This window comes from Sminthopsis crassicaudata, chromosome 2, assembly GCF_048593235.1.
Source record: "Sminthopsis crassicaudata isolate SCR6 chromosome 2, ASM4859323v1, whole genome shotgun sequence".
Taxonomy (NCBI): domain Eukaryota; kingdom Metazoa; phylum Chordata; class Mammalia; order Dasyuromorphia; family Dasyuridae; genus Sminthopsis; species Sminthopsis crassicaudata.
Window position 1 is genome coordinate 280,143,211 of NC_133618.1, and position 25,169 is coordinate 280,168,379.

General features: G+C 32.3%; 1 protein-coding gene across 5 annotated transcripts in view; it reads left to right on the plus strand.

The window, feature by feature from the left end:
• Positions 1-25,169, plus strand: part of STRN3 (striatin 3) — an 86,364-nt gene that overhangs the window by 28,965 nt on the left and 32,230 nt on the right. For 3 of the 5 annotated variants that reach the window (XM_074289567.1, XM_074289569.1, XM_074289570.1), the window contains exons 2-7: positions 9,182-9,285; positions 12,559-12,632; positions 16,090-16,171; positions 21,185-21,361; positions 22,776-22,905; positions 24,012-24,153. In XM_074289567.1, the coding sequence (XP_074145668.1) occupies positions 9,182-9,285; positions 12,559-12,632; positions 16,090-16,171; positions 21,185-21,361; positions 22,776-22,905; positions 24,012-24,153 (709 nt within the window). The remainder of the gene's footprint in view (positions 1-9,181; positions 9,286-12,558; positions 12,633-16,089; positions 16,172-21,184; positions 21,362-22,775; positions 22,906-24,011; positions 24,154-25,169) is intronic. The other 2 variants (XM_074289568.1, XM_074289571.1) reach the window with 1 other exon arrangement.

The following is a 25,169-nucleotide window of genomic DNA, read 5'->3' on the forward strand; positions in this document are numbered from 1 at the left end:
TTTTAAGTTAATATATACTGGTTTCAGAGCAAAGAACATCATATCCAAACTACATTATGGAAAATATGGCTCAAAATTAAAAAACAACCAGAGAATGTAGACTAAAAGACTACCCAGAAATTCCATGTACATGTGAATACTTCAATATTTTAAAGAAGAGAATCAAGAGTCATAGAAGTCACATGATAAACACTAAATGATCATAAAAAATGGAATTGTATTTTTTATGAACAGGAAATGACTAGCTGTCAATAGGGCAGTAATTTCAGAATTAGCTGTCCATGAAACCAAATAATTTACTTTTTGGAGCAGAATTAAAAATCAGTACCAAATTAGGAAATTTGGAGTATCCTAATTGTTAAAAAGCCTTAATGATGCAAAACAGACTTGGACAGGGATCTAACACCATTTTATACAGAATTTTATAAACTCCAAATTACCCCATCACAAGAGGACATCAGAAGATTCTAGAAGCTATCTCAGACCTTGCCAAGTCAAGAACTATGGCCTTTAAGAGTTAGTGTGATTTAAAATGCAGATTCATTTGTAATATCCTCAGGAATATGAGAAAGATGAGAGTCTGGACATGTGATTTCCTCATAGAGGAATTTTCATAAAGTTTGGTGTAAAATCAATAAATAAGTTGTCATTCCAAAGAATTTAAGGGTGAATCTGGCAGGAGATCATTATAAACGAAATGAATCTCTTTAGATTTTATAATGAATTCTTCTTTTTCAATGATAGTGAAGCCACTTCATTGGAAATCTAACATCATTCATCATTGTACTTCATTGAGGAAGTAGGAAATTGAACTGAATAAATGAAACTATAGTTGGATTAGACCAAGTGAATCTAGTGGATTTCCATACTGCAGAAGATGTAATTTGTGGCTTATTTAGGGATAAATTTTCGAGTGCTCTGGGAAAAGAAAATAGATGGTACTATTACTGAAAAGGAACTCAAGAATTAATTACTGTTGGAGGCAGCTAGGTGCTCAGTGCATAGAGCACCAGCTCTGAATTCAGGAGGACCAAATTTGGTCTCAGACACTTAACACTTTCTAGCTGAGTGACCCTGGGCAAGTCACTTATAACTTCAGCCTGGGGGGGGGGGAAGAATTAATTACTGTTATCAGTTACTATTGATCTCTTTTTTATTCCTTACAAAATCTTATCAGTTATATATGCATTTCCTGGATGACTGTAGATCACCTTTATAGTTACAATTGGAGATTATAAAGTATATGAGTTTCCATGGTAGCATTTTTTTTAAAAAAAGTTCTTACAAGAGAAGTCAAGACTTGGTTAACTTGAATTAATGCCTTTTTGAAGTCTATTGATTAACACAAGTTACATCTTATATATAGTCCAAGATCTTAAAAGATTCCTGGAAAGTATATCAGGATATTACCTGGAAATAGATGGTATGGTATTCCAAATTTATTTATGATGCTGATAATATGAATTTGCAGAGCATTTAGAAAATTTCCAAAATAAGAACTATATCACTTTAGAAAGTGGACTTATTCTCCATATAGGAGTAACAAAATGAATGAAGAATGTTTATTGTCCAAACTTCAAAATGCACTTGAACAGTTAAGTTCATAGAGCTGATTTATAGTACATATATATATATATATATATATATATATATTTATAGTACATATATCTTGGGCTTACACTTCTCTTGAGCAAAGAGTTAGTCCACAATTGAAGAGAAGGAAGGGACTAGGCTCAGTCAGTCACCTTTGGGAAATTCCACTTTGCTTTCAGTGACCCCAGTCTTACTCCTGAAGAAAAAGTTTCTTCTAGTGATATTATAAGCATGGAATACTGCTGTCTCTTAAGAATTAAAGTTGTAGGCAATTGAGAGATGGGTGGTAGACATAAATACATTTTTAGATACTACTGTCTTCTGTTATTTGGGCTAAAATATTCCCAGTTCTTCTAGCTGAGCCTCATAAGGTATCAAGCTCTTGGATCCATTTAAATTCCCCTTCTCTTTCCTTCCTAACATGGGCTGGGAAATAAATATAATGTCTATATGTTTTGGCTGGGGTTGGAATATCATAGTATTACTGATTCTCATATTGGAAAAATAATACAACTAAAGTAAGGTTGCTTTCATGTTTTTGGCTTCCATATCACACCATTTCCCTGCACTGCTTTGGAGTTTGCCTTGCAATTCACTGAAATTCCCAGAGTTGATTTCCAAGTTCTGTTGTATAATCACAAACTGCTTATGTAGTTTATTTTTTGAACCCAATCTGGAATTTATGTAGCTACTGCTGTATGCCAGGCATTGTGTCAAGTGTTTTACAACTTTGATTGCATTTATTCCTTATCACAACATTGGCATGTAGATGCTATTATTACCCTCATTTTTCAGTAGAAGAAACTGAAGCAAACAGATGATTTGCCTAAAGTTATACAGCCACTAAATTGACTGGATTTGAACTCAGACCTTCTGGCTTCTAGTACAAAGTCTGTGCCACCCTGGTTATTCCAACTCTAGGACATTATAATTAATCCTGTTTCATCTTAAATTCATTGCATTATAGCATTGCATCGAAATCTTTTTTAATCCTGACCTGATTTAACATGTTATACTCATTGTATCAGCTATTGATTTGATGATAATGGAGTTCCCACAACAGTTCCCTGGGGCATCCATTTAGAGGCTTTTTTCCATGTGGACATTAATGTGTTTTCATAACTACCAGTTTTACACATGTAAAATGTATGGGATTGCCTGCTGTCTGGGGTTATGTGACTTGCCCAGAATCACACAGCTGGGAAGTGTTAAGAGTCTGAGGCCAGATTTGAACTCTGCTCCTCCTGAATTCAAGGCTGGTGCTCTATCCACTGCGCCACCTAGCTGCCCCTGGAGGAGATAATTTGGAAAAATGATTACAAGGGATTATGTTACAAAAAATTACTCATGCATATATACTGTCAAAAATTTTTTTTATAATTATAAAAAAAATAACTACCAGTTTTAGGGATGTTATTCAACCTTATTTACACTATATATATATATATTTACATTATTATATATTTTTATATATATATATATATATATATATATATATATATATATATATATATATATATATATATATATATATATATATATATTGTTTATCACATAGCCCATATCCCCATATTTATCTACATCTTCATCTTTGTGATAGTAGCCTACAAGGTTCCTTTCTCAACTCTGTCCCCATGTCTATCCATTCAGCCTCCAAAGTGATTTTCTATGTTCTTACAAACATATAAACTTCTGGTGGCTCCCTATTGCTTCTAGAATACAAAGTCCTCTGAAGTTCAAAATTCAAAACTCCTCATAACCTAGCACTTCTCCACTTCACCTCCTTTGTAACCATTGATACTGGCCTCCTCAAAGCACTTAATCTCTTGGCTCCAGGCATTTTCTCTGACTGTCTCACCATACCTGCAATGCTCTCTGTTTTCCTCTCTGTTTTCTGGCTTGCCTTTCCCACTTAACTGGGAATTGAAACACCTTAATATGTTGGGAAAATGTTTTTCAAAAAAATGAGCATGTAAGTTAAGATCTTTCTAAAATATATAGAAACTGATGAGAATAAGCCAGAACCATTACTGACATCCACATTTTTATTACTTTTTGTTAGCTTTGTAACCCTAGGTAAATCACTTTTCAGAGTATCTAGCCTTCTCATTTGTAAAATGAGCATAAAACTTGCATTACCTGTCCCATTGGATGTTTATTGTTAATTAGGCCATGGATTTAGAACTTTCAGTGTTCTTTGAGGACATTTGATTATGTGACTTGTTTTCCAAATATTAAGATATTTATATCAGTTATTCAATCAACCAAGAAAAAAGAACCATTTAAGTTTACTTATCTGACAGGCACTATAGTAAAGTGCTCAGTACATGAAAAAAAAAAATGAAGTCCTTGACTCTTTTGGAAAGATATATATATATATATATATATATATATATATATATATATAAACAATACATACAAAGTATAGTCAAGAATGTATTAAATGTAGAATATAAAATATGTTAAAGATAAATTTTTTGAATGTACTCAAAACTATGGGAGACTGAAGCATAGTTTTGAATGAAATCTGTAGCTCACCTAACAGAAATGAGGAAGGGGAGTACATTCTAGGTTTTTGAGATAGGCAATGCAAAAACATAGATGATTGGAGATAGACTTGAGTATTGTGTGCAGGAAATAGTGAGCTGGTCATTTTGGCTGGTTCATAGAGTATGGAGGGTAGATTGAAGAGGAGAGACAAAAGGGGACCAAACCTGTATTTAAGAAAGACTACTTTTGGCCTTAGTATGGAGGGTAGATTGAAGAGGAGAGACAAAAGGGGACCAAATTTGGTCATTACTATAGGTAATCCAGTGAAAGATGAGGACCACTCGAAAATTGGTGTGGGCTCTGTAAGTAATTACTTGTTCTTCCTTTTCTAAGACAACTATAACATGATGAGGTGATGCCATGACATATAAATGAGTTGGATTTAAATGAGGATGGTTTGTGCAAAGTCACCAGCCTCACTTTCTCCTCCAGTGGCATCTGACTTCAGTGGCAAGATGTAGATCAGAATGATTGGAAATGGCCCTGCATGCAGAGGGAGAGTTAAGATCTCTAATCAGTCTCATTGTGACTGAGGTAAATAAAATTGTGACATTCTGTGAAGGCTAAATAAAAATTTAGGCTAAGTAGGGCCTCTTTTACCTAGGCCAAAAAAAAAAAAAATTAATCTGAGAAGGGAAGACCTTCAGGATTTGGGGCCTAAATAGAAACAATTGCTATTTGCATTTATTTTGTCAATTAGGACCCATACCATGACCAATTGGTAGTTGGTTTGGGACCAATTGTTGACCAATCATTGAGAGTATAGGGCAGGTTCTTAAGAAATCTAGTCTGTAATCCCTAAGATATGTTGGAAAGTTATCAAAAAAAGAATGTATGTTACTTGGGCAGAGCACCTACAAGTTAGTATATGACACTCTATATAGAAAAGAAGAAAGAAGATAAAAGAAAGAACTTTGTTACCCAATTGACCCAATTGACCAATTCATTTGGGTCCCCAGTAGAGTAGCTTTTGCCACTGAGGTGGTTGTTACAGAGGAGATGTAAATAGAAAGGGAATGGATAATGGATGTAAGAATTATAATAGAGATATAAACAAGATTTAGCAAGTGATTTTGTGTGTGTGTGTGTGGGGGTGAAGAAATGTGAAATGCACTTATAATGTCAAGGTAGTAAAACTGATGGTGGTATCCTCAACAGAAATGAAAGGGAGTAAAGCTAGGGAACTAGGGATGAATCATTTTGCATCTTTGAATTTGAGATGCCTATGAAACATCTATTTTGAAAGGTGTGTTAAGCAATACAATACAAATAATACAAGACTAGAGTTTAGGAGAGTTTGGGGCTGAATTCAGAGATCATATCCACTGATCACATGGGAATGGATGAATTCAACTAATGAAAGTGTGGAAAGGACAAATAACTTTGAAGTAACTATGTCATGTATACCTCAGATTCCTTACCTGTTAACAGTGAGCTAAAGAAGGAAATGGTAAACCACTCCAGTATCCCTGTCAAAAAAACCTTGAGTGGAGTCACAGAGATTCAGATGCCTTTGAAATTTTGATAATTTTCTTTCAAAACTTGTTTGGACAGCATATTAACAATTCCTAGCAGAGTGTTCAGCACACAAACATTTGTTTTTTTTACAGGACTAATGATATCATGAGGGTCATATCTTGACTTTTGAGTGAATTGAATTTAAGTGAGATAGCTGAGCAAAAGTCATCAACTTGTCTCCTCCATAATCATTGGAGTCCCATGGTAAGACATGAGTCAAGCCAACTGGCTATGGCCCAGATATAAGTATATTTAAATCTTTGTTGAAGTCAAAAACTAAAACTGATCTTGGCCCCACAGAACAGATGAGGAAATGTTACCTCTCTCCTTTGAGTAGAAAAGTTGGGGATGCAAGCTTGAGGTAAAGGATTTCAGAGTGTTGCATATACAGTCAGAAATGTTTGGTGTGCCTATTGGTTTTGCTGCCTGTTCTTGTTATCTATTTATTGGTTTTTAAAGGAAGGCTTATTAAAAGTTGGTTAAGTCTGTAAAATGCCTTTAATGTAGAAACAAAGACATCGATGGAATTTTAAAATTTGAGCTGATTTTAGTTGCATGGAAGTTTAAGAAGCTTCAGACACAAAGTTACAGATTATTGAATTACTTTGTGTTTCTTATAAAATGATCAAATGGAATTTATCTTTATGGTTTTCATGCAAGACTTTTAATTTAGCAATAATGTAAATTCAAGTAAACTAAATCAGTCAGAAAACAAAAAGAAAGTTTGTATTATAGTAAGTGTTGAAAATTAACAATTTATGACCTAGTGGCTAAAATATAAACTAATTTGTTAAACTGTCTCAAATCAATGTATTGCTTTACCTTGACTTAGTCCTGGGAGGTAAACTTACTTGGAAAATTATTTTTAGATTTTTTTTTCCCCCTAACTCCAGGCTTGGCATTCTCTTCCCTGCACTTTTTAAATGTTACATTTTATTTTTGTCACTTAGATGTAGATAAATGTAAACAATCTTCAGCAAAAGAATTTGGGATATAGTAGAGAACTGTTTACCTTTCCAAGACATGCTACTGATGATAGGAGTAAAATGAGTAGCTGAGTAGATTTGAGTTGAAATAATGTGTGAATTTGATTATATTCCTTGCTCTTACTGTGTGGATTCTGTGTGAAAGGTATAACTTCTGAGAGTTTCTATAGATAGTGATAGCTTGCTACTTGCTACTAATTAGTACATTAGCAGTGTTAATTGAAAAATGGGAATAATACATTTAGAAGCTGTGCTCCCTCAAAGTGCCCCCTGATGAAAACCAATTTTTATGGCAGTTAAGGGACAACTGAGAAAAGATTTGTTTGCCAGTATGATAGTAGCTGACGTTTGTATAGAGTATTGTAAACCTTAAAGTGATATATGAACATGATATTTTTACAGATAAGCTAACTTATGATTTTGTTCCTTCACCTATGAATGGGTTTAATAATGTCTGTTCTCTTCATGTCACTATTAGAGGGATCAAATTAAATAATATAGTCACAGTATCTAAGCAGTCTTCCTTGAAGATCTCACTAGGAATGCATTTAATTTCAGTTGGAAGTACTGACAGAATTCTTTCTTATTCTGTTATGAAGTGGACACGCCTGTATTTTTCAGTTTTATTGTGCAATTGCATATGATGTCATATTTGCTCTTCATCAATATATAGAATTATTTTTATTGATTTCTTTTTAGCCTGTAGATTTAAGCTCTTGTTTACCATTCATTTGTATGTGCTTAAATTTTAGCTGCTTTTTCCCTTAATTTTTGTGAATGTTTCATTTTTGGGAATCTATGTATGTTATTTTACTGATAGTTTTGTTTTGTTTTGTTTTTTTTTGCAAGTATCTTTGTGATCTTACTATTCTCACTGAATCAAATTTGACAAATAAAATAGGTAATATGTTGGTGGAAATCCAAAAAAATTATCTCAGATTAAAAATTACTTCCTTATGCTTTATAGATTAAATTCCCTCTTCTCATCACTTGTCCTTATTCCTTAGGAGTTTTATATTTTTCATTTTGATGGATAAAATACTACAAGATAACACTTATTGCCTCAGTAATAGGAGTTTTAAAATTTCAGGGGGTTACTCTTATTAGCCAGTATTTATGTTTATTGTAACTGGCTGAGTATTTTCAGATCTTATTTAGAAATGCTGTAATCCAAAAGATTGTTTAGAACATATGCATTTGTGGTGTCCTGTTATTTAATGTTGCACATCATCTTATTTGATTTATGATACTTAGTCTTGGAAAATAGCAAATTTTTTTAAAAAATGAGTAATATTATTCCTCTTCAGTATGTTCTCTAATTGCTTTTTAAAAATTGACCTTATTTGCAAATGATTTTTCAAATACCAGTCAAAATATTAAAATAATTTTCTCTCTGTGTCTTCTTTAAAATATTATTTGGTAGAAAAATTAACTACCTTCCTTATTTTACAGATTAGGAAATTGAAAAATCAGAGAGGTGTAGTGACTTTTCCTTAATGTTACTTAGAGGCAGGATTGGAATTGATCTTAATAGTCAAATTCTTCTGACTCCAAATCTAATTCTCTTTCCATTAGACCATACTGCATTGTCTTTTATGTCTTTCGACACATCATGGATTTGTTATTTTACGAAAGCATTTTTAACACGTAGAGGTATCACTGTCCATGGCTTATATCATGCCAGTGATCTTTTAATATTTTAAAATTTTTTAATATTCGTGGTGACTCATGTGGGAAACTGGACTGAACTATAGACCAAGAGTATTGGTATTTAGAAAACCAGCATTCCATGAAATAGTTTCAGTGTAGGTATTAAGTTAACAAATGGGATCCTTCAAATGTTAACTTGAAAAAAGTAAGGGATAAAAGGAGGAAAATGTTGGGGGTTGTTTAGAGAACAAGAAAGTAGTAAAGTTATGCTTGTACTAAGTTCTTCATACTTCTTTATTGAGCAGTGGGAAAAGTCAATGAGTTTTTCTCCTTGTTTAGGATGGTTGGTGGGAAAAAGTGATTATGTTATCTTTGGAAATCAGAACATGTGTTGGGGAATTAGAGAAATGCTTCATTGTCATGCAAGGAAAACTTCCTAACAGAGATAGACAAAAATGAACCAGGCTTCTTCCTGAAGTAGTCCCAAAATCTATAAGCATAAGTTGGAAAATAATTTATTGGGCTTATTTGGGGAAGAGAGAGGTGGATTCTTGCCATTTATAGATTGGACTAGATAGCCCCTGAAGTCTCTTTCAATTTTGAGATTTTGTGATTCCGTAAAGTTACCAAATTGAGGATGACTGGAAATAATAATGAGGCTTATATTAAATAGCTTAATTTCAAAGATTTATGGTATCCTTTATTTTTTAGGAATTTAAAAGCAATTACATTTAGTGAAGAATATTAGAGATACACAAGTATTTTAAGATGATAATTTTTTTAGCTGTACCATTAAAAAAAACTAATGAACTGCTAAGAGCTCAGTATGCTTTATTTAGATAATATTTTAAACTTCTTAGTAAATACTACTTTTATTTTTCTAGGCTCGAATAGCATTTTTACAAGGAGAAAGGAAAGGTCAAGAAAACTTGAAGAAAGACTTAGTAAGAAGAATAAAAATGTTAGAATATGCATTAAAACAAGAAAGGTATGTATGTTTCATATTCTCATACAACTGAAATATGAATAATCTTGCTTTTCTTTACTCCATTAAGCAATGTTTATAAAAGCACTTTGAAAAGTGTAAAGCTCAGTAGAGATGAAAAAAGGAGTATTCCTTAGGTGAATAGGAGAAATAAATCATGTTTAAAATGTCTAACTAGAAACAACAAAATTAATTTGGGACCTAAGATTTGCATCCTTTGTTAAAAAAGAAAGATCTCGCTTCCTCTGCCCAATTCAATTAGTATATAAGCATAGCCCACCCACCATCTTGAATTGGTTCTGAAAAATCATGGTATTAAGGAAAATAATAGATGGGACAGTTTGTCCCATAGGAAAGTTATTTGAAAATAGACAATCATCTGAATAGTATTGTAACATAGTTTTGTAGAAGTGTTTTTAAAATATACAAGGGCTTTAAAAATATTAGACTTTTATTTACTCCATTGTCCTTAGGAATTTTAATATAGTCCCATATAAGTTTGTTTTCATTGTTACTTGAATGGTAGTTATAGGGTTATCACTGAATCACAAAATTTCAGAATTGGAAGAGGAACTTCAGCAGCCCTCTGTTCCAGGCCTTATACAAAGAAACTCTCTGTAGTATACTCCACAAGTAGGCATTCAGCCTTTGCTTGAAGACCTCCAGTGAGGCGAAACTTAATTATATCCTGAAGCAGACCATCCCACTTTGGGGTAGTTCTATTAATTAAGAAATCTTTGTATGATACCAAGCTTAATTTTTTTTTTTTTTTTTTTTTTTTTTTTCTTTGCTACCTCCAGCCATTATTTAGCTGTTTCTTTAATCAGCCTTTTTAGGCTACCAGAAAAAGTCAAATCTTTTAACAGCTGTCATTTCCCTTCTCTTGTTGCCATTAATCCCAAATTTCATCAACCAGTCCTCATAAAATATTGTAAATCCTCCACCTTTCCTTGGTATTCTCCAACTTATCATAAGCTGATTTGATGCTATGCCTTTCTCAAATGCATTTCGAGCTCAGATTTATTTTTTGGGTGCTATACCACACCACTCATTTTTCTGCTTTTACTTTTACACACAAACACACATACACTTTTACTTCCCAGACAAATTATCTTCTACAGTTTTGCACTTGTATAATGAGTTTTGCACTTGTATAGTTTTTGAAATTCATGAAAAAGGCCTTTCATTCCACTTAGAGTTAGACACTTATTAGCTGTCTAATCCTGGGTAAATTAATTAACTTCTCAGCCTCTGTGTCCTTGTTTGTAAAATGAATGGGTTATATTCATTAGCCTCTAAATCTATGATCCTATGTTTTTTTCAGTCTTTAATCTTTGACTCTAACTTTAAGATCTTGAGGGTCATCTTTTGTGTCATCCATACCTCTTAGCCCTTTTTGCTGCAAATTTAATGAAGATTTTAAATCCTCATTAAATTTAACTTATTTAAATTTAATGAGGATTAAATTAAATTTAAATTTAAAATTTTTTAATTCCTCAGAAAAAATTTAAAATGATAAAATACAATATTTAGTCAAAGAAACCATCAAACCTTACTGAAATAAGTAAAATTTACAAATAACTTGAAATCTGTCCAAGGATTATACATTATAAACCCCTGTTATAGCCTTTAAAGTTAAAAAAAAAATCCTAATTACATGTGATTACTATTTTTTAACTTGGAAAAAAAAATCCTGTTGTGAATTCCTTTTCTCCCTTCTTTGAGAAGGCATGCAATTATACATGTGAATCATTTCTATATTAGCTATGTTTCAAAAGAAAACAATCCCTCTTCTTTCTTTTACCCTCCTTCTCTTAACTCCCTCCGAGGAAAAAAAAAAAGTAAAAGAAAATGGTTTGGGGGGAAATGTATGCTTCCATCTGCATTGAGATTCCATCATTTCTCTTTCAATATAGGTGGCATTTTTCATCACAAGTCCTTCAGAAATTGTCTTGGATTATCATATTGCTAAGGATAGCCAAGTCTTTAGCAGTTGATCATTGTTAGAATGTTGCTGTTACTATGTACAAGGTTCTACTGATTCTATTCATTTCACTTTATATCAGTTCATGTAAATCTTTCCAGGTTTTTCTGAAAACCATCAAGAGTATAGTCTTGATGAAATTGTATTGGCTCATTCATTGTGATTTTGGCTTATTTTTTAGGTAATCACTAACCAGGAAAATTCCTGGCATATATGCTAGATGCTTAATATATCTTTATTGATGCACTGATATCTCTTTAATTTTTCAAAGAAATGATATCCAACTTATACTTTTGAATATTCCATTCCAACTCCTTTTTTTGGGTGAAAACTGTTACATTTGCCCTTCATCAAAGATTCTGTGGAACCTTTGTCTTTATTCCCAGCTTTTCAAGTTATGATTACTTGAGGGTATAGTTCATCTTGGCATCCTGACCTTAAAGGCAGCTTTCTTAAAAACATTTTTTTCCTTATCTTAGGTATCAGTTATCTTTTTTTTTTTTTTTTTTAAATACTTTCTTGGCCAAAGATATACTTGACTGGGGATATAACTGCCCCCCCCCCAAAAAAAAAAGGAGCAGCTGTCCTTTCTCTAGTATTGTTAGGGGACAGTACACAATAAACTTGTATGTTTCACTCTTGTAGAAGTAGTAAAGAGGAAGGTAAAGGAAGGAAATCAGCAATTTTATAACATCTATTTTGTGCCAGGTGCTATGCTCATTGCTTTACAAATACTATCTTATTTGATCTTCTAAACACCTCTACAAGGGCAGGAGGTGGGCAGTGGTGCACTTTTACTATACCCATTTAACAATTAAGGAAAAGGAGGATGCAAAGCTGTGTGACTAAGACTGATCTGAATTTGAATATTACTGATTTCATACTCTGAAGTAAAAAAGGTAAAAACTAAAATAAGCTCATTAGAATTTTAATTTGGAATTTGACAGAAAAGTGATTCTGTACATCTTCAAAAGTTCAACAGGTTAGGCTTTCAATTTTATAAGCTTAACAAGATCAGTCCTAACTTAGAAGGAGATAAAATGATGTAATAGAAAGAATGCTAGACTTATGAGTAGAAGTTCAAATCTCAGTTTGACCTTGATGAAGAAAAACACTTTTTCCTCATCTGTAAAATGGGGATTCTAATGGTTAAATTAATTCAAGGAGTTGCTCTTGGAACAATGCAGTATAATTCTTAAAGAACTATATAGTTGTAATAATAAATTAAGCATCTATTTGAAAGCCTGAAATGTTTTGGTTCAGTTTTCATCAGTTTATTCTTATTTTTTCAGGGCAAAATACCACAAATTGAAATATGGCACAGAATTGAACCAAGGTGACTTGAAAATGCCAACTTTTGAATCAGGTAAATATATTTATACATGCATTTACACTCACAAACATAACATCTACCCCTACTACCTTTTGTGATTATTTTTTTTAAGTGATTTTTTTTTTTTAAGCTAATGTATTTAGTATCTCTATTTTGCTTTGATATGATTGGTGAAACATCATTTTAAAAACCTTCATTCCTTTCTTCCTTGTTGTCTTTATCCTTCCTTCCCTACTTCCTTCCTAGAAATGTAGTGAAACTGAAAAATTGTTAAGTATCTAAAAACTAATAGATGCTTGAGTCTCCTGTTACCTTTTATTCCTTCTGTTAATAACCCTGATCCAAGCTATATGAGTAACATATTTTATTTGGAACTTGGAGACATGAGGGCTTAATATTTTACTTATGATTTTGTCCCACCCCCCACAAATATTTACAAGTTTGTATTTAGAACATTCAACATCTGGAAAGGTTATGGTGAATTAATTAACTCTGGGAGCTTGGGAATATGACTAGATCTGGTACTTTAGAAGATCTGAACATATGTTCAGGCCCAGATTTCTTAATGCCCCTAAGTAACCCATTTACTTATTCAGCAGTTTAGCTTAGGATGAAGTGGTTTAATTTTGGCACCAAATTTCTGGTTTGGCAGAGAGATACCAAGAGAAATAGAATCACATCTCTTTGTTATAGAAAAGGTAAAGGGTAATAACAAATAAGTATCGGTAGACTTGAAGTCACTGGGTTCAAGTGTCAGCTGGTTTTAGTAATGTTGCATGACTAACTTAACCTCTTATAGCACACAATTTATGTCTCTTCCACTTAACCCCCCATTTTTCTTTCTTTTTTCTTTAAAAGATCATGCCATCTTATGGGTCACATTATAATGTTGCCTTGATGGTAATTTTCAGTGTTTAGGCACTGAATATGATTTCTTTAACATCTGTATTTTATTTTAATATTGATGTCTGTCTGATTTTCTTTTAACCTGATTAGAATTCTGTATTATTTAATTGAGATAACTTTAGCTTTTGACTGAGTCAGAACCTTGTGGATTTTTTTTTCCCTCATCTGTGAAATGAGGAAATTGGACTAAATTGAATGATCTTTAAAATCTCAAAGCTTAAAAATTTTTATATAGAAGCAACTTTGGTCCTCAAGAAAAAAAGCACTTTACATACTTTGTTATTTTATCTTTCTAAAATCCTAAAAAGATAGAGGCAAATGTTATCCTTATTTTATAGATAAAGAAACAAAGATTAAGTGATTTTATATAGCATTAGTAATTTAAGTGGAATAACTGAACTTGAACCTAGTGATTTTAAGTCTTTTGCATTCCATATTGTATCACTCTACTTCTTCCATAATATATATGATTCATCTTCATCTCTCTTTTTCATTGATTTTCCTTTTACTTCTGTATTTGTTTATAAATACTTCTGTGTTATTATATAGCCCAGAACTGGAATTTGAAATATTAACTAATTATTTGGCCCCATCTGCTGGTGAAGTTAAAGCTTGGTTTGGTGAGAAATATGTTCAGAAGGAGTTGGGACAAAGACCTAAACCTTCTAAATGTGATTTCTAGAAATAGGGAAAATTTAAATGATACAATAATTTAATAAATTTAATAAAATATAAATCATACTAAAAGAATGGAGTAATAGTTGAAGGGAGATTTTTAGAGTCAGAAAAAAAAGTGTTGCAAAATAAACGTTTCTGTATCCCACAGGGTGAAGAAAACCACTCTACCCTGTTGCAAAATTTTCAATGCTTAAGGTGTTTTAGAGTACTTAAATAAATTATGCACTTTGATAATTAAAGCAAATGTAGAAATCATGTAATACAACATCCTAGTTTCATGGAAAAGGAAACTGAGGCCTAGAAAAGAGCACATGTCTTTCTCTAGTGTTTTAATGGAAGTCATTGTGGAAAATGTTTTATTTGCTGGAGTTTGTGATAGCACCCATCCCCTTCCCCTATTTTTTCTTGTAGAGCTTTGCTTGTCTTTAGAACCTAAATTGAATTTCAAATTTTATAAAATCGGAAGAAAATGTGACAGTGCCTGAAATGAATGTTGATATTTTTGTTTTTACTACCTAATAATTAAAAATATTGAAATAATAAAAAATTTCAGTAGAAGCCATATGTTTTTAGTATTTATATGGCATTTATAAGCCATATCTTTACAACATAGTTAATAGGTATAAAAGCAAAATTCCACCCCGCTTATTGTTTAAATAAAGAGGTATTCTGCAGAGCAAAATGGTTTTATAAACTATTCAACAAGACATCTACCCATGAATCTATATGTTAAAATCTTGAGACTTCTTGAAAAAAAATGCAATAGAAATAAGTTTGTTAATGATTTGTTTACAAACTTAAAGCAAGGTGTGAAATATATGGTCTCCTAAGTTGTTTGCCAGTGTCAAGAAGGATGTACCAAAAGGATTCTCTATTATAATGAAGTTTACCAAATGCACTGGTTTGTGATAATGACATGTGGATTGCACTATGCCTCAGCAAAGCATATAAAATGAGATTTCTTTTGAGTTTGGTTTGTGGATAATTAAGCAAACCAAACATGGGGAAAATGCCTCTTGGTCATATTGTAATAATTGGTTGTCCATTGCAAGAAAAATTGTAGGTTAATCAATCAACAAGTATTTATTGAGCATTTCTTATATGCCAGACACTAGTAATGAACAATAAACTGGACTCAGAATTAAGTGGGAGAAAGGAAATAGACTGAATTGCCTTTGGAGTATTGTATATTACTCCTAAACATCTTTGGAGTGTTGTGTATGACCCCTAAACATCTTCATTAAAAAGACAAAAAACTTAATTTTTAGTACCATCTTATTTTTTGCCTCTCACTGATGCTATATATATAAAATGTCTATGAATCAGATATTTAATTTCTAAAAAATTACAATTATAGGTCACTCAAAGGGAATGGAAAGACATATGGTTAGCATGAGTAGGATGCAATGTATTATAGATAAAATTGTGTAGGAAGTGACATAATATTAAAAAATGGGAGTGACCCAGATAATTTAGAAACAAGAAATAACCATTGTATAGCTCATGCTGGGGCTCTATGCAATGTCCACGTCCTTTCCCCTGCCTTCCCTCAAACCCTCTCTTCCCCCCTCCTCATTATCCCCTTGGAGAAATTTCCTGGAGGATATGAATTAGAGCTTTACAAGATGGTTTGTGATTTACTTAGGGGCAATTCTAATTATTTGGGATCATGTATCCTTCAGAGTGTCTGAAGCTTCGATAAAGTCCATTTGATTTAAATAAACTAGATTAATAATATTTTTTAGAAGTAGATTCTAATATTTATGTAAACTTTTTTCCCTAAGTATTTATTTTGCTTTTACCATTTTCCCCTTAAGGTTCTGATTATGCATTATAAACAGCAACTTTGCAGATAGTTTTTAGCAGTTTGGGTGACAGCTATTGGTAATTAACTTTTCCTTTTCAGAAGAAACCAAAGACACAGAGGTTCCCACAGTACCTCAGAACAGTCAGCTGACCTGGAAACAAGGCAGACAGCTATTAAGACAGTGAGTAAAGTAATATGCTTAAATGATATCAAGTTATCTTTTTAAAACAAATTAGATTCCTGATGTAATAGATCTCATGAGATTTTTCAGTGAGATGATAAAACATGAGTTTGTTTATCTATTCCTTCTCCAGTAGGTTTGGTATAGGGAAAAAATTGTTTGGTTGTTGGGATATGGAAAATGATATATTTTATTCCCTTAAGTTTGTAAATTTGTTGTTTTTTAAAATTGAAGAATAATTTTTAACAATTCTTCTGAGGGATATTTCATGAAACCTAGTTCCTCAACCTGCAATTAATGGGTTAGCAGGAAGGCTTTATTAACAGTATTGGTATTGGCACTTTGTTTGGGCAAGAAGGAAAAGAGCAACAAGGGGACAAAACCAAAAAAAATAATTTCCTAGCTTGGAGCTTCCCTTTATTAGTTGAATATGTCACATTTTGAATTGTCCTGCAAGGTATTAATTCCTGATCTGACTCGAGATAATCATTAATAAATCACTGTATAAAAATTCAATTTAAATACATCTTTTTTCAGACTAATTCTTTTGCATTTTTCAAAGTACTTATCTAAGTAAAGAGTGTAATTTTCTTTAATGGGACAAATTGGCCTAAGAATTGTTTAAGATGTACTAAGATTGAGCAGTTTTTGAAGTATGTCAAGGTGGTATGATACCATTCTACTTTCTGGAGAACCAGAACCATAGTCTTATTTTATTTTATTTTTTCATAAACATCCTTTTAGAGAATGTTGGTTTACAATCTTTAACCAGTTTCAGTTTCCTTATCTGTAAAATGGGCATAAGTACCTGTAATACTTACCTAATATGGTTATTTTGAGAATCAAATTGGATAGTAAATATAAAGACTTTTGCAAACTTAATTGATATGTGACTATTAGCTGTTACTATTAAATCTGCTTACTGCTCCTCTGATTCTGACTGCTTGTGTAATTTGTATGACTAGATGCTATCTTTGGAGGTACAGTCGAGCAATTAAGTATAGGAGAAAGATGTATACATTGAGGGAATAAAAAACACAAATGTTCTGAGTAATAAGCTTAAATTGAACAATGGAGAATCTCAAAGTTCAGTTGTCATACAGAAAGTCTCAGTCCAAGAAAGGCATAAATAGCTGCATGTAAAGCTTTATCTTGGGTCTTTATCTTCCTTTTACATAGCAGTAACCATTTGTAAACTAGTACCAGTATTAAACCAGGATTAAAGGTTTCCTTAATTAATATACTACAAATTGTGGATGGAGGGGCAATTGGAATGGTGATTTAATTTATATCTTAAAAGCTAGGACTTGTCTATGCTTGAAAAGATAATGTATTGTAGAGCATAGTAATCATTTTTTTTAAAGTATACTTTATTTTGTTCAATATTTTCTTGTTAGAAGATAAAAAAATTAACATTAATTTTTCAAAATGTTGAGTTCTAAATTCTTCCTCCTGCCCTGCTTTCAGCAAGCATTAGATGAATTATACATGTAAAGTCATACAAAATATATTTCCATGTTATTCATGTTGTGAAGGAAAATCCCAATAGAAATAAGAAAAAATGTAAGAGTTCCATCTTTATTCAGTAAAGTACTCTTGGAGGTGGATAGCATTTTTCAGCATGGATCTTTTGGAATTAATTTTCTTTCTTTTTTGGTGGAGTGCTGAGGCAATTGGGGTCAAGCAACTTGCCCAGGGTCACACAGCTAGGAAGTGTTAAAGTGTCTGAGATCAGACACTCTAGCTCAACTTCTGATCCTCCTGACTTCAGGGCTGGTGCACTATTCATTGTGCCAACTAGCTGCCTCTGGAATTAATTTTCTTAGGTCATTGTCTTGAACAGAGTAGCTAAGTCTTTCATAATTTATCATTGTTAGATTAATATTTTTTTTTTTTTTTAAATTTTTTATTTTATTTTATAATTATAACATTTTTTGACAGTACATATGCATGGGTAATTTTTTACAACATTATCCCTTGCACTTACTTCTATTCAGATTTTTTCCCTTCCTCCCCCAACCCCCTCCCCCTGATGGCAAGCAGTCTTATATATGTTAAATATATTACAGTATAATTTAGATACAATATATGTGTGTAGAACCGAATTTTTTGTTGCACAGGAAGAATTGGATTCAGAAGGTAAAAATAACAGTTTACATTCATTTCCCAGTCCTTTTCTGGATGTAGCTGGTTCTGTCCATCATTAATCAATTGGAATTGGATTAGCTCTTCTCTATGTTGAAGAAATCCACTTCCATCAGCATACATCCTCGTACAGTATCATTGTTGAAGTGTATAATGATCTTCTGGTTCTGCTCGTTTCACTCAGCATCAGTTGATGTAAGTCTCTCCAAGCCTCTCTGTATTTCTCCTGTTGGTCATTTCTTATAGAACAGTAATATTCCATAACATTCATATACCATAGTTTACCCAACCATTCTCCAATTGATGGACATCCATTCATCTTCCAGCTTCTAGCCACTATGAAAAGGGCTGCCACAAACATTTTGGCACATACAGGACCCTTTCCCTTCTCTAGTAGTTCCTTGGGGTATAAGCCCAGTAGTAGTATGGCTGGGTCAAAGGGTATGCTCATTTTGATAACTTTTTGGGCATAGTTCCAGATTGCTCTCCAGAATGGTTGGATTCTTTCACATGTTAGATTAATATTGTCGCTGTGTTCAATATCTCCCACTTTTCATTTTACTTTACATCAGTTCATATAGATGTTGCCAGATTTTTCTGAAATGACCCCTACCCCAACCACCAACTATATACATCATTTCACAGTTGTATTCTATCACAATTATATACCACAACTGGCATTCTTCAGTTTACAGATACTCTTTCATTCAATTCTTTGACAATTCTCCCACAAAAACTTGCTATAAATACTTTTTCACATATAGGTGCTTTCCCTTTTTCTTTAATATCTTTGGGATACAGACTTTGTAATGGTATTGCAGGGTCAAAGGGTTTGCAGTTTTATATAGCTTTTTGGACATAGTTCCAAATTGTTTGCCAGAATGGTTGGATTAGTTCAGAACTCAATTAACAGTGATCCAAATTTTCCCCATCATTTTCCTTTCTTGTCATGTTAGCCAATCTAATAGATTTGGAATGGTACCTCATTATTGTTGTTTTTTTAACCTATAATGATTTACAGCTTTTTTAATGTGACTCTTAATAATTTTGATTTCTTCTCCCTGAGTATTAAGTGCCTAATTCTGTTAGGCACTGGGGATACAAATGTAGTAGATGGAACAATCTCTGTAACTCTAATAGGGGAAACAACAAAGACTTGGTAAAAGGCACATAATAAATACATCTTTTATTTCATATACACAGTATAGAGGGTAAGTACAAATTCTTGACTACATGGTATTTGGAAGGGAGGGCTATATGTATAAAAAGGTACATGTACTATATTTTGCTGGAAGAAGGGTATTTTTATAAAGCCAAGGTGTGAGAAAGGAACACATTCCACTTCTGCAGTACATTTAGCACCTTGATACTGCAGAAGCCAGTTTTGTTTGGACTGAGATGTGTTCATAGAGGATTAATGTCCTTTGAGACTGGAAGGGTAGGTGGTCAACAGGTTGTGAAAGGCTTTAGAAACTAATAAGTTTTTTATCTTATCCTGTTCCAAATATTTTTGAAGATGACTTTTTTTTTTTTAAATATAGAAGTTCTTATTCAATATGACTTGATATGTGATTGGTAAACAGAATCTTTTTGACTTGGAATTGATAAAGTAGCTTGATCTATATTTGGCATTGGAGTTTTTGTAGAAAAATTCTAAGCTTACTAGAAACAAAATGGCATGTGTTTGCCTTTTGTTTAAAATCCTGATTCTCTAAGTATTTTGCTAATTCGTTATTTTGTGTTTAAATTTGGTGAGTAATTTCACTTGATTGTGTAGTTTCTTATCCTTGAACTTGTAAGAAACACTTTCATTTAACCTCAATTCTCACATGGCTTAAAGCCTGCAATTTTGTAATATGACTTTTTTATTTCTTTGGTCATGGCTTCATATATTTCTTTAAATTCATATATTTTTATACACACACACACGTATGTATATATTTTCCCATTTGCAAAAAATCCTGAACTACTTAATGTTTTAACCTGTGGAATTGAAGGGAACTATATTGATTTGACAGCCTTACAATTTTAATTTTAATAATTTTAAGGCATTAAAAGGAACCAAAATTTCAGAACAAGGAATAATTAGATCAACAGCAAATCACTTGACTCTGAGCTGTCTATAAAGAAAGGAGCGTGGTTACACATTTCTTTTAATTAGAATTTTTTTGTAATGAGATTTTATTTATTTAATGTTACCATATTTTTTTTTGGGGGGGGGGCGGTGCAGTTAGGTGGCTAGAACAATAGATAGAGCACCTGATAGGAGTCAGGACGACCTGATACTTGATTAATAGCTGTGTGACCCTGGGCAAGTCACTTCACCTCCAGTTGTTCTTCAGAAAAACAGAACAAAACAAAAAGTCAAACAAATAAAGTTTTTCTTTTGTCCTACCTAATCACCATTGTAGATGCCATCCAATTATGAATTATTTTTTTCTGTCACAAAGTAAAATACTCTAGTTGTGCCATGAATAAACTATTCCTGCCAATACACTTGTATTAAAAAACATTTCTGGCTTTTTATTTCTGGGCCTCTGTACAATTGGGGACTCCTTCCCACTAACCTTACATATTTAAATCTCTGTGAATTGTGTATATTTACAAATGTAATTATGCTCATAGGTTCTCCTTTATAACTTGCCCTGGGAGAATAGGGCAAAAATAACAAAAAGGAAAGGAACAATTTTGTTACTCACTTGGAAAACATTTACTGAATTACCTAGTAGTATACTGGGCATTGTGAAGACTAAAACAATGGAAGTTCTTTCCTTCAAGCCAAAGAATAGTCATTTACCTATTTTGGCACATGTTCTATCTGATCTTGGTGATTCATGTTTTTCAGGATTCAATATCTTTCCCCAACAGGTATCTTCAGGAAGTAGGTTACACAGACACAATATTAGATGTACGGTCTCAGAGAGTAAGGTCATTGCTTGGACTCTCTGGTTCAGAACCAAATGGCTCAGTAGAAACAAAGAATTTAGAGCAGATTCTAAACGGAGGAGAATCTCCATCTAAGCAAAAAGGACAAGAAATCAAAAGGTATGATACATGTTATGCTCATTGATACATTTATACTCATGAATATATGTTAAATAAAAATTAGTTAACAGCTTATGGGACAGTCATCCTACATGCTATATTTGTTCAAAACAGTCTCCATTAGAAGTTAATACATTATTCATTATAGCACCATAATCAGAAGGAACCCTGCTGTAGACAGGAAAACATTTATGCTCTCTAAATTTTATCATTAAGTAATAGATACATAACATTGTATCAGTGATGTGGGGAAAAATATTAAAACACTTTTTTAAAAAAGGAGAATGTTAATAGTAGTAGAGGAAAGAAATATATGTATAAAACACTTATGATAACATAAAAATCCTGAGGAAAAATGTCAAGAGAAATTTAAGGAGTGAAAGAGTACGTCTGGTTACTTGTTTCTTTAAATGTAGGCGGCCTAGTCATTAAAATTATTGCAAATTTGAAACTCATTCTCCTGAACTTAACAGACTAAATCTTAGTGCAAATGATTTTTATAAATCATAAAAACAAAGTTAAAAATCTCTTAAGCTTATATTACGTTTCACTTTCAGTGACATGCTTATTTTGCCTTGTTAATGATTTTGTTTATCTCTTCCCTCTTACTGGAGGCAGAAAATACTCCCTCCAGGATTTTGGCAACTTAATGTCAACATAATTGGTTTCTTTTGTAAACTTATGCATTGTGATCATGTAGTTAAAATCAGCATTCACAAAGGAGGTCCATAGACTTCTCCAGGTTGCCAGTGGTAGTCCTTGTATTTAAAAAAAAACTTGGTAAAATATGGTGCTTAGATTTGGGAATAGAAAGTTTTTAGTTTATGCAATTTACAGTTTGAGATGTTTTTAAACCTTTATCTTTTGAGTTGGAAATAATGACAATTTTGAATTCTAGGATGTTTTTAAGAAAATTTAACTTGGGTTTCTTTCAAATGTATATGGTTATATATATATATATATTTACAACATTTAATGAATAGATAAAATTATTTTAATTTTAAATGCACTCTTACTGAGATTCAGTTTTCAATAGATTAAGCATTTCCTTTTTTTTTTTTTTTTGTACTGTTAAAACTTCTTTAGCTAATCCACAAATTTTTTGATATCTCATATCCATACTAAAACAAATTCCAAATTAGTAGGGCATGAATAAACAGAAACAAGCTTTCACTGTATCTACTTCTTCATTGACAATTTGGTCTAAATTACAGAAACAGACATGAGTTGCTTGAAAGTTAGCTAACTATATTTCTATAGTTACATGAGTGTGATATAACAAAAGAAAATCAAACCTATTTTATTGAAAATTCTAGTCTTAAATCACTTATGAATTTAAATAACCATTAATTTGTATTAAATGTTAATATAGAATTCTTAATTTCATTAAAATCAGTGAATTTTTTCTTTCTAGGAACTCTGGCGATGTTCTTGAAACATTTAATTTCTTAGAAAATGCAGATGATAGTGATGAAGAAGAGGAAAGTGATATGATTGAAGATCTCACAGATGGAAAAGAAAAGCATCGGATGAATAAACACAAAGTAGAGGCTTACTTTTATGTGCTTAAAAACTAGGACACGTTTGTATGCATGTATTTCAGATATTTTTAAAGATGTCATTCGTGTATTTAATCACATAATTATATCAATGCCTCATAGATATTCTGCTTTAGGTCACTTTTTGTTTTGTTCCCCTCCCCCTAATCAGAATTGTACATTGGTCACTTCCATTTTTAATTTTTTTGGTGTGTAATGGGGAATTATGCTTATGGCTCAACTGCTGTACCACCTAATTGGATTTCATAGTGTAGTAGAATATATTCTGCTCTTTGTCAGGACTAATCTTACTTGTCTTAGTATGTTTATCTGTAACTAAAAATGGAGTATTGAATAGCATTTGTCTAGTTTGGTAAATAACCTGTGAATTTTTATTAATGCTTGATTATGTGAATGAGAAGCCCAAGTTATATCTTAGCACTAGGACTCTCCTTTTTTATCTTGAGCAAATCTATTGCCCCTCCTCCATAATATGAGTTCTCTTTCAGCTCAGAAAGTCCTGAGATCTTTGTTAATGATTGGATCTTTTAATTGGGCCAAAAGAGAAGTGTCTCAAACTTTAGAATAAGATGAAATTGTGGGGGAAAAGTAATATTTGTAGCAGTTTTCAAGGGCCATAGTTGAATTATGTTTGTATGTTGTGATAAAACAGGAAAAAACCAGTGTAGTTGAGAGAGCATATTCAATGAGAGAGAGAGAGAGAGAGAGAGACAGAGAGAGAGAGAGAGAGAGAGAGAGACAGAGACAGAGAGAGAGAGAGAGAGACAGAGAGAGAGAGAGAGACAGAGAGACAGAGAGAGAGAGAGAGAGAGAGAGTGTGTGTGTGTGTGTGACCTGAAGTCAGAGGATTTCCCTGCTTTAAAGAACTTAACAGTTTAAAATACAATATTGAGCCTGTGTTCCACCCAGGAAATTTGAGTAATATGGAACTAGTATTAAAAATTAGAGAATTGTCATTCAAGCAGTCAATAAGCATTAACTTTCTGTGTGCTGGGAATTGTAACACAATATACTTTTCAAACTGTTAAAAATATACTATCTCTTAGAAATTTAGTCATAAAGAAATTTTGTGGATCTTTATCCATTTGCAGATTGGTAATGAAGGCTTAGCAGCTGACCTTACTGATGACCCAGATACTGAGGAAGCCCTGAAAGAATTTGATTTTTTAGTTACAGCTGAAGATGGAGAAGGTGCTGGAGAAGCACGGAGCTCAGGGGATGGCACAGAATGGGGTAAGACGATAAGATAAAAGCAAATAATATTTGAAGGCGGGGAGCAGTCTCAGATGAATATATTGGGGGGAAAAACTTTTTAAGAGATTGAGTGTGTGTATCTGAATGTGTGGTTGGAGTTAAAATTGATATCAAAGGACCAGTGATGAAAAATTTCAAGGAAATCTGCTGAAATGTTATTTTATTCAAAACCTTCTTTTAAACCTTCTCATTTTGATCAACTTGGGAAGTAATTTGTTAACTTTTTTTATGTTTCATTTTGATCTGGTCGTTTGTCCTTTCAGATTTGAAAGCAGGTGAAGTTACCAAATCTGACTTTAAGTTTCTATTGGTCAAGAATTAATGCTTTTTTTTTTTTTTTTTTTTTTTTTTTTTTTTTTTTTTTTTTTTTATCAAGATATTTGATTTATTAAAATACTTAAAAAAAACCTTGAGATATAACAATTATGATAAAATATATAATGGGTCGGTCTGATTATAAGTCACAGTATGCTCTACTTTGTAATTTTACTTGATATATGGTAAACTCTTTAGACACTAGATTTGGTATCCTTTTTGTCGCTTATATTAAATATTTATTTCTATAAAGTATTTTGGCTTGATGGAGAAGCACTATGGTACAATGGAAACGAGTACTGTACTTGCACCGAGCATTTGAACCCAGGTCTCCTGACTACAACATTTAATGCATATGTGATTCTGAACATGTCACTTACCCTCAGTAAACTCATTTTGGGATAATTATTTGTGCAACCTGTCTCACAGGGCTGTTGTGAGGAAAGTGTGTTGTAAACCATTAAGTACTATATTTAAATGTGAGTTGCTATCATTATCTTACTTTTATGCCAGAATGATAGAATTTAATTATAAAAGTTTTAGAAGAAAACTTAATCAGTACTTAATATAAGTCGTTAAACATTGTTAAGTCTTTAAAAGAGTGAGCAATTTCTTATAGTTCATTTTTAAAATTGCCTTTATGGTTATTTATAAATCATTACATAAAAGGCTTCTTCATT